Here is a 10,704-nt window from a genome sequence, read left to right on the forward strand (position 1 = left end):
CTTAAAAAGGCAGTTCATGCTCGAAAACCCTCCAATGTGGCTGAATTACAACAATTCTGCAAAGATGAGTGGGCTAAAACTCCTCCACAGCGCTGTAAAAGACTCACTGCAAGTTATCGCAAACGCTTGATTGCAGTTGTTGCTGCTAAGGGTGGAGCAACCAGTTATTAAGTTTAGGGGGGCAAACACTTTTTCACACAGGGCCATGTAGGTTTGGATTTAGTTTTCCCTTAATAACAACAACCTTCATTTAAAAACTGCATTTTGTGTTTACTTGTGTTATCTTTGACTAATATTTAAATTTGTTTGATGATCTGAAACATTTAAGTGACAAACATGCAAAAACATAAGAAATCAGGAAGGGGCGAACACTTTTTCACACCACTGTAAATTGATGTTTACATGTCATTTTCAATAATTTATTGCTTAATAAACGTTTAATAAGCACTTATAATGTGAATTTTATTTAGCATATTATCTTGTAACGTTGCTATTTATTCCACATCAATAACATGTTTACATGCTTCCCTGGTGGATCTGAATCTTGAAAAACTTGACCACTTGACATTTCAATCAATTGTGTTTTTCCTCTTTCTAGGTCACACTGTAGGCACTTAAAGGTTGAAAAGGAATACTGCCATGTTGTCCATTAACCAAACACATCTTAGCAAACATTTATACAATAAACATCAGTTTTGCGTGTTTGACACAGTCAGTCAGTACACCCTGAATAACTTTCAAAGATTCCTTTGGAGATTTGGACAAGACTAAATGATAAAATTGGTATTATGAGCAGAGGAGTTTATGATAACATTAAAATACACGTTCAGATGAATCATATTAAAGCAAGAGAGCATCTCATCACACTGACCACATCAAAACTGCCATGTGTTTGCAATATTGAGTTTCCCACTGCGTTTGCCCTTGAAACAAGTTTCCAGTTACAATGGAGAAACTTGTTCTAAGTTGAATTTCTGTCTTTATGAAGTAAAGAATGGTCTGCCAGCTATCCTTGTCACCCTGTAAGTGTTGAGTCCTGGGGAATCAAACCCTGGCGACACACCTTTCTTGCTGAAGAGGTAAAAGTTGAAGAGTTGTCTGTCCTGTGCCTCCAGGGAGACCGAGGCGCTGTTAACCTTCAGCTTGCAAGGGTACGGGCTCTCAAACACCACCCTGAACACCCTGTCCTGCAGGTAATCCAGCCGAATAGTTCGGTACTTGGACGGCACAGTTGTGTTCACCTGTGGTCCAAACTGCTGCATGACCAGCACCCCGTCCGAGTCCACTTTAATCTCATAGAAAGTCATATTCCTGTAAGTGAAAAAGCCCACATATGGAGCTGGGTCAGGTGGCGGTCTGAGAGTTCGTCGAGCGTTCCTGAAAGCGCTCTCCACTGCAGGGATTAGATAGCCGTAGGCCTGGCTCACAAGGTCCTGGTCTGCAGGCCGAACCCCGGCCATCAGGACCACCAGTCCCAGCTTGAGCCGTGGCACCAGGGACAGGGTGGCAGCGTAACCGTCCAGGTCCCCGTCCTTCCTCACCACATCATAGCCGAACTGCTCGTTGATCTCCCACGGTGTGCCGGTGGAGTTGGCGAAGTAGCTGCTGTGGCATCGGAAGACTGGGGTCAGCATGGTGTTCAGGGTGTCCTGGCGGAGCAGAGTCCCGCCGTAAGCACCCAGAAGAGCCATCATGAGCTTGGCCATGTCAGCCGCTGTGGAATACATCTGACCTGCAGGTCTATACCAGCCGAGGTTGTAGAGGGGAGCCGGCTGGCCATTGCTGTACACACCCACAGCCATCTGCCTCTGAATGGCTGGAGTTATGTTGAAACCAGTGTCCTCCATACTGAGACGCTCCAGAACGTTGTCTGACACCCAGCTCTCAAAGTCTGAGCCAGTCACCTTCTGGGCCAAGATGTTGGCCAATAAGGAAAAAGCAACGTTGCTGTAGTGACATCTGAGGGAAAAGAGACAGTAATGTCACAGATGGATACAAAATACCAAAAGGGTCCTCTAAACATAGACATCAACCCCTTCTTTCCTTTCAGACCAGAGAAATGCACAGATTGTCTGAAGTCGTCACAGTCAAAAATAGAGCAACACAGGAAGGAAACAGAGTCTTACTTGGTGCCTGGATCTGCCACAAGGACATCATCCTGTAACAAATCAAGGGCTGCCTCTGTGTCTCCACTCCAAAGGAGATTAGTTGACCTTAATCTTCTGGGTAACCCTGTCAAAATATTACAACACCTTCGTGAGTGAAACTGGGGAGTAAATCTGTGGGCTGTTTCGTCCATGAAGTCATGAACGCACTGGCTGCTTTAAAGAAGGGACTGTGCTTAGTAATCATACATTAAAACATTTCACAGATATCTGTGTAAGAACGTAATGCACCACTGGCACTGATGTGGTTCACTTAATGGAGTAAATAGATCACCAGCATACTGGACATCAGTCACAAATCAAATGTTCTTCTGTTATATATGTCAAACACATATTTTGTTCTACAGGTCTGAATTTAAATCTGCTGTAGCCACACTGCAGAAGACACACAGCAGCAGCTAAGACTTTCATGGCCCCAACAAGATATCAAGATCACATAGCACAACCATCCAGGTCAAACGTTACACGTATACAGTGAAATATCTCTAAGATTTTGTACAGACAATTATGGTTCCCAGACAATGAATCCTACTGACTTTGGTGATCCCCTGACCTTTCCTCTAGCGCCACCACAAGGGGGAATTGTTTTGGTACAGAGTGAAGTATCTCAACAACTATTGGATGGATTGTGATGAAATGTGGTTCAGACATTCATGTTCCCCTCAGGATAAATTGAACAAACTTTGGTGATCCTCTGAATTTTCAACTAGCGCCATCATCAGGTCAACATTTCAGTTTGTCCTGGTTCCATGTTAGCAAGTGTTAGCACGAAACCTGGTGAATTTTGAAGAAAAGTGATCCCCTCTCTTTCCACTGTCCAGCAGCTTGTGTCATGGTTTGAGTCTGTATCGTCAAACATAAATGGACTTCTACCCCCAGCAGGTCTTCCCCCCCCCCCCGTTAATCCCTCCTTTTTATTCTGAGAGCACAGAGCTGATTAGCTCTAGGGACACAGCTCAGTGTAAGTAATTATAGCTCCTCTCTCTGTTCATGTGAGCCCAGGTTAGCTAAGGTGCCATAGTGGGTGGTAGAGACGTGTCCTTAAAAGGAATTATGGTGTCCAGTATGAGAGTCTAGACCTACATTTTGACCAATAAATCTTCACACAATGCTGCTGATCTATTTGATTATGATATAATGGGGTGACTGGAAGTGGAACCACCAGTTACACAATATAACAGCTTTGTTATGAACTTGGCACTTCAAGAGAGGCAGATCCATCCATCATTTTTGTCTTTGTTGTCCAAAGATCTTAGCTTGATGATCAGACAATCAGAGTTGCCATTTTGTTTCACTTTTCATTTTGTTTTGTGTTCATGTTGGCTAATTTCTTACTGGGGAGTAGTTTTCTATTGCCTTAAGTAGTGGCACATCAATCCTGCCAACGTCATTTTGAATTGACACAGATAACTGCAGTTGCAGGTGCAGTTAACAGTAAACTTAATGTTTTTTTGTGACTAAGAAAAAGAAAGATGTTGTTTTAAAAGTTATTTCGGTATGTCGACTTACAGCAACCTGTACAGCTGTGTCCATGTTCTCATCCATGCTTGTAGCATATTTGTATCAATTTTCTGTTGCTATTTCTCATGAATATAACTATAAAGCTAGCTAACTATGACCTAAATTGACTTCCCTGAACAGAGATGATGGCGGTGATTCAGAGGTCTGGAACCAGGCTACACAGTTCTCATTTGATGTAGATTAATCAAAGATGTGGTGTGTTTACCAGAGAGCTGGCTGGCCATCCTGCGCAGGGTAAGTGCAGGAGAGATGCTGCCGAGGGTCCTGACCGACGAAGATGCTGGCCCCCCACTTTTCCCCAGCGGGTTCTTGACGGTGAAGTTGTCTGCGTACTTCTCCAGAGGGTCATCCAGAGAGTCCACCAGGCCGTCCTCCCACAGCTTGTAAAGCATCAGTGTGGGGAAGATCTTAGAGAGGCTCGCGATCCTGCAGTCACGGTGATTAAAGTGAGCGCAACACATGCTTATTCCGATTGATTAAATAAATGTATCCTGGATTAATAATACATAGCATTCCCACTGCTGCTGCACAGATTAATTTAGTGAGTGGTTCAGTCTCAGTGATCCCAGGTCCTATATGTAGTTTACTTAATACAATGAAGGGTTAATCCTAACTCCTACCCCTAATTCTAACTCTAAGCTTCAGATCAAATGCAATATCCAATAGAAGAATTAGACAGCAGGTTACATCACGTGTGGTAATGATTGTTGTTCAGATGGAGCTGCTAACATTATGGACTGCCTGACTGATAATATTAATAACTAAGGATTTGGCATTTAGACAAATCACCACTTCCCTTTTGTCTTATCTCTGTCATGTGTTATGTAAATCTCTTCCACACCTGTTCTACACACTGTGTGACTGTAAATCTCACCTGAACGCTGTGTACTCATTGGGTGCAGATGAGGAGGGGTCGCTTATGTTCTTCTTGCCAAAGTTTCCGTTCCACAGAACAGAGTCATTTAAAACCACGATGGCTGATATCGCTGGCAGCTTGGTGGTGTGAACGCTGGACCTCAGGAGGACATCTATCTGTTAGGAGAAACGTCAGTAAGAATAACCTCAGTAAGAATAACTTCAGTAAGAATAACTACAACAACATCCAGAACATCTATGTGATAAAACAATATGAATTAGAAAAATGAAAGAGTTTCACCTTTTCTAAGGCTGCTCTCAGCGATGTGATGGGATGTTTGAGGGGCACAGGCTCAGGGAAGTGAGGGCACATCTCCTCTACCGTCGCTTTGTTTACAGCCACTTCTGTGGAAAAGGGGAAAAGACTCTCATCACATGTGAAACATGCAGACACAACTAATCTATCTGTCATGGTAGGATATACATCCTGATTGTACAACCAGAGATGCACAGTACAACTGTTCTGGCAGCTCCCAGGTTTGACTTTGGATAACTTTTAGAATTTGTTGTAGTGGGTAATTCAGAATCAGAATCAGAAATACTTCATTGATCCCCGAGGGGAAACTCTGTTACAGCTGCTCACGATCACGTCAGTGCACACAGGAACAGAAGTACTGAGCAAATAAAATATAATACAGGCAAGATAAATTAAGTACAAAGTGGATATAAGTATATAATATACTAAATATATATAAATATTTAAACAAAATTGCAGAAAATGATTAAATGTGTCGTAACTAAACATGTAAAAGACTTTGAACTTAAGGTTCAGCTGTTTGTTGTCAAACCTACTGTCAGTCATTACCTCTGTGCATCCAACACAGATAGACTAGTTCCAGGTCCTGTTTAGCCTAGCTTAGCACAAAGACTGGAAGCCTAGCAAAGTCAAAAGTGACAAACATACCTTCCAACAACTCGAAAGTTGTCTATTGTAGATGTGATATGTTGTGTATTTAACACATGTCGAAAACAAAACATGGTAGTTGTAGGAGCAGTTCCAGTAACGTTAGTGGGTTTGAGTTCTGTTGCAACTGAACAAAAAAAAACCCAACAACAACAACATGTACTATAAATTAGACAGCTTTTGGAGTTGTTGAAATGTGTATTATTTCACTGCTTGTGTGGGTGATGGACTACACCTGTCACTCACTTGAGAAGCCAAACCAAATTCATGCCCCCCATGCGTATGTTTGATCAACCTTTAACAATATTGGAGAAACTTGTAATAAAAAGAGCTAAGCTGAATCTTGATAGCATTGCTAACATTAGAGCACTGTTGTTTGGATACCCTTTCTTCATAAATCCCATTCATCCCTATGGCTCCACGCCCCCTCAGCTTGAGAACAGTGACTATTTGCCAGTTTGCTCCCCATATCCGATACACGACTAGCAAGAGCATCTTCACATATCTGGTGTGTTGGTGTGTATCAGTCCGTGCAGATAGTTCTGGTTTTACTTGTCCAGGTTCTGACATCTCTGTCTGTCAACCCCAATACAATGGAAGTGAATGGAATTTGTGCTGCTCACAACTGAGAAATTACATTGTTCTTTGATACATCATTACTTTTTACTGACCCTTTACGTAACAGTACATGACTCGCATGATCCTAAAAGTGGGGAAAACACCTGGTTGGTTAATTGTGACGACACACATCTATCTCTGCTAGGCCTGTTACTGGTATCTAACGCACATCTGTACTGATAGATTATCACATTTTTACTAATACGGTCTTCTATTAAGTCAGTATTCTGCAGTTTGTAATACATCTGCACTGAATTAAGTACAGATAATCTATATTAGTTGTGCTAGTAGATAGTAGAGAATCCAGCCTGTAAACACGAGCCATAAAACCATCATATTGTGCAGTTCACGTCAACCTGCTTTCATGTTCCCAGGGGCGCGAGGTTGTAAAGCTGAGTTGCTTTAATTATGTGACTTATTGATTCCTTCAGGCACAGCGTGTTAGACACAGTCAGTCAGTACACGCTGAACGCTGAGCTGTCCCTGAGCCAAATACAGATTTATGTCACATACAAAGCATGAGCATCTGAAGGCAGTGGCCGTTGTCATTTTATCCAGAAACATCCGGCACTGCTCAGCTCCTCTCTCCCTCCTCCTCCTGTCTCTCAGCAGGAGTTACAGTCTGCTTTAACTCACCTACTAATCCTACTATTTCCAGCTTTGTGTAATCCTGCTGCAGCTCCTGCAAACGAGCTATATCACCAAAGAGGCTAAGGAAGGCCCAGGTCCAAAAGTAGTTCCTGGTTGGAGTCATTCTGTATTTCTTAGTCTATGTGTGCGTGTTACCTCTGTGTTGGCTAGTTAAACTTTACCTGTCTTCTGCTTTGGCAACCTGTACTGCCATATGAAGCAGCAGGTCATGACCACGGAGAGCAGAAAGAAGACAACCATGCCCAGCATGGTCCATTTCACCTTCATCTTGTTCACTGGTTGTTATGGGCAGCAGACGCAGGCTACAAATAAAGTGTTGTTGTTAGAAAGTAATGAAGAATACCTCAACATGAAGCACAAACCTCACAGGCATGTTTTTCATTACATCTGACAAAGACATTTTTCTTTAACTGCTTTCTTTTTCTGTTGTTTCATGTACAACATTTGGTTTGGCAGAAAAGGAAATGACTTTCACAAACAGCAGCTGCAGAACCAATCATTTAGCTTACCGAAGGAGGGGAAACAAGCCTCAGATGTCGCTCATTTTCTTTGTGTGATTCTTCATCTTCAGACGGCAAAAATCCACAATGTCATTTCCTGCGAGATCCACAGGGGAGAAGCCAGCAGGACTGCATGCACTCAGCTCTACTGCTATACAGACCACTACCTGCATGCACTTAATCCTGCCTGTGATCCCCGGCTCCAGATGAAGGGCTGGTTCTATTCCCACTCCGCCGTGACATCATAATCTGCTGCGAGATTCAGCCGCAGAGCCAAACGTAAGGAGGCCTGTAGGCTGGGACCCTGCTAAGCACTCATCCCCAGCAATTTAATCATCTCACATCCTCTTGGGTTACTGCACCCACCCAGTGCTGGATGCTCTTCATCACCACATCAGAGGGCCGGGGGAGGGTTAAGTATAATGTGGAGATTAAAATCTTTAAGAGCTTTTAAGAGTTCCTGTCTTTAGGGTGGACCAGCAGAGCTCTGGATAGATGTTCTGACCAGTCCACATAAAGGAGTCCCACTGGGATCCTTCTGGTGGTCCCTGTGGTTTTGGCAGTGTCCGTCCTGGTCCAAAGACAGGTTGGGATTGTCATCATTAAGTCGTAGACCTGCTGCAGCTCCCCCTCTCCATCCTCCTCCTCACTGACCAGATGCTCTGTGTAGGAGGCTCCTCCCCACCGATCTTTATGTTGTTAGAGGTGTTCAGAGTTCAGATGAAGCTCCTGGTCTGTGGGTGTCCTGCACACTGCGGTGCCCAGGAGTAAAAGTTCACCATCCTCTTCCTGTTCACATGTGAACATGATGTGTCGATACTGGAGCAGTGCAGTTTGGTCAAAGTGTTGTCCACATACCAGGTGTCAGGTGGTGTAGGAGCTGTTGTCAGGGTGATCGGTTCAAACGTGTTACTGTAGAGGAGATGGGTGACCCCGTGGTTGTCCTCTTAGTTTGCGTGTATAAATTCTCTTTGTATAATAAATGGTGTCAAGGCACAACTGGAAGGTCCCGAACCACCTTATACGACCACCTGTCGTTCCAAACTCAGGTCACGTGGTCCAGGGCTGAAGAAGGCCACACAGTAGCACACAGTCACACCTCATGTGTTCCAGCTACTCTGACTTGTTGCCTCCAAATGATGTATTTGTGTGCAGTTATCTGTTCAACCACTAGAGGGAACTGTAGGCTTTAAATAAATGCTCTCCACTGTACTCAAGTTGTAAGACCATTCAACCTTGGTGGCTAACAAGCATGATCCCTCACCTCATACATATAATAAGTACATCTTGTATCAACACTGATCTTTATTACTCTACGTGTGGATCAGTTGTTTAACAAGGACCAACAAGTTTTTATTTCAATATATGTGTAACACCTGAGGATCACACAAAGGTTTTTGGTGCAGTTGCCTCTTTATGCTATTTGGGTAACAAAAGGGTTAATCGTTGGTCGTTACCGTGATGCTCTAGACCAGACTCCTGCAGGAAAATCTTTTTTTCCAAAAGATGTCATCACGTCACCACATGTTATTTCTATTTCCCATCTTTATTAGCACAACCAAAGTACAGCGATCTGACGTCACAGCTTGGACAAAATTACATATCAGACTATATTTCATGATAAATTCACCACAATACCACATAAACATAACATGTCATTGCTTTGTTGATCTAACATATGTTGTTCCATGCATACTGCAGCTATACTGATGAACATTTCATTATTTTATAAAGATCAGACCTTTTGTTTATGTAATTATGGAATAAATCCCAACATACCAAAGAGAACAACAAAAACTGTATTTCATAAATTCCATGTGTGATTGCTGCAGACTGACAGCACCACCTTCAGAAAGCTTTGGCTCGCTGTGCGCGACAGTTACATTAGTCATTAAATATAATAACGTTTGTTTGAGCCCTGCGGTTTGGAAAACACCGTGGTGATATTTGACTGTGGAAAGTGTTTCCTGGAGCAGACGCATGTCACGTCCCAGCAAGGCAAATTTTGACTATTTGGTGCAGAAGCCTAAAGGAGCATCCTAACTTCACCACTCATCACTATCAAGAACACATTCAGCTTATTGTTTTTATATTAATAAATTACTGGCTAACAATTGTGTTTATGTGTGTGGTTTTGTCTGTTGCGCTTAATTGGTAATATGAGAACCGGTGACAGCGGGCGAAAATCAAAGATCTTTTCAACCCCTCACACACAAGCATAATCAAACACAAACACACTTTACTCTCCAGGACGCATCATCCCAAAAACCCTCAATCATTGCTCCACTTCAATTCCTAAACTTTAACATAATAAAATATTTAATCATTTAAACAAATTGAACCCTGATATATGTCTACTGGGCGTCATGACGGTATATACTGCGCAATAGTAGAAATATGTCCACTGGTGAAGATTTGGCAATACTGTTTCCACCACGCGGGAGCTACCCTTTAGCAGTGTTTCTCTCCACCCCCCTGAAAGAATTAATTTTATTTATCTAATTTATGTGCACTCGTTTCATTTCTTCTCAGTGTGAGAGGGGCGTATTCACAAAAGGATTGCACGGCTTTTGCAGCTGCTAAACTTGCACAAACATGACCAAAAGAAACCGTGTAACTGCGCTGCCAAACAAATAGCGTCTCGGTGCTCTGGTGCTATTTGCAGGTATGTAAATTAGGTAATATGCATTCATATAGAGTAAAATTTGAGTTAAAGTGAAATTCAGAGTTGGTGCTAACTGAAGCACATTTATAAAGGGGCATCACCCAGACTTTCCAGTGATCATGGCAGCAGCCAGGCGAAGCAATAGTGCATCACAGTAGGTACATCATATGTGCACAGTTTGCACAGACAGTACAATAACTGATATTCACCATGGGGGAATGAAAGTGAAAAACAACATAAAACCTGCTGCTTTGAGAAACGGATGATTATGCATTATAACAGTCCAGCAGAGAGCAGAGGCGAGGAAACTGCTCTCCATGAGCCCAGAGGCACGACGCACAGTTAAAGCCCCACAAATAACAACCACTTCATACTGGGGTCTCATTTATAAAGCAGTGCGTAGGATTCATACTAAGTGTACATGCGCACAAAAGCCGAAAATGTAGTGCACCGGAAAAAATAAGTCAGATTTATAAAACCGTGCGCACGCAAACCTGCAGGCAACTTTCCCTTTAAAAATCACAGTCCACCTGGAAATGTGCGCAGGTGGATCAGCCTCATATCCCGCCCTCTACACGCCCACGTTCAACCATAAATGGTCAACGCAAAGCACCACGTAAATACTGATGCATATAAATGAGCCTGCTTACCATGGCAACAACAGCTGAGAGGAAGACGGAAAAAAAGTCTTAACCCCAAATGATGCAGCTGAACTGTATTATGGATATTTCCTACAGTGAATACAGTTCAGCCCCCAGAGTAACC

The 10,704-nt window shown here is 42.9% G+C and overlaps 1 protein-coding gene across 1 annotated transcript; it reads right to left on the bottom strand.

Moving 5' to 3' along the window:
- Positions 1-370: 370 nt before the first annotated feature.
- LOC122883706 (putative beta-lactamase-like 1) lies at positions 371-7,439 on the bottom strand. The gene is made up of 7 exons (XM_044212767.1): positions 7,284-7,439; positions 6,936-7,076; positions 4,843-4,946; positions 4,561-4,718; positions 3,892-4,112; positions 2,127-2,232; positions 371-1,959 (listed from the first exon to the last, which is right to left on the bottom strand). Exons 2-7 carry the CDS (start codon positions 7,039-7,041, stop codon positions 981-983), a joined length of 1,674 nt encoding a protein of 557 aa, XP_044068702.1. The 5' UTR covers positions 7,042-7,076; positions 7,284-7,439; the 3' UTR covers positions 371-980.
- Between the last annotated feature and the right edge of the window lie 3,265 nt (positions 7,440-10,704).

Source organism: Siniperca chuatsi, linkage group LG10, assembly GCF_020085105.1.
Source record: "Siniperca chuatsi isolate FFG_IHB_CAS linkage group LG10, ASM2008510v1, whole genome shotgun sequence".
In the NCBI taxonomy this organism is placed as follows: Eukaryota; Metazoa; Chordata; class Actinopteri; order Centrarchiformes; family Sinipercidae; genus Siniperca; species Siniperca chuatsi.

Coding starts and splice junctions, on each gene's coding strand:
- LOC122883706 (XM_044212767.1), bottom strand. CDS start 7,041: ATGAAGGTGAAATGGACCATGCTGGGCATGGTTGTCTTCTTTCTGCTC. Junction 4,947..6,935: donor GTTGCCAAAGCAGAAGACAG/GTAAAGTTTAAC, acceptor CCTTTTCCACAG/AAGTGGCTGTAAACAAAGCG. Junction 2,233..3,891: donor GATGGCCAGCCAGCTCTCTG/GTAAACACACCA, acceptor ATATTTTGACAG/GGTTACCCAGAAGATTAAGG.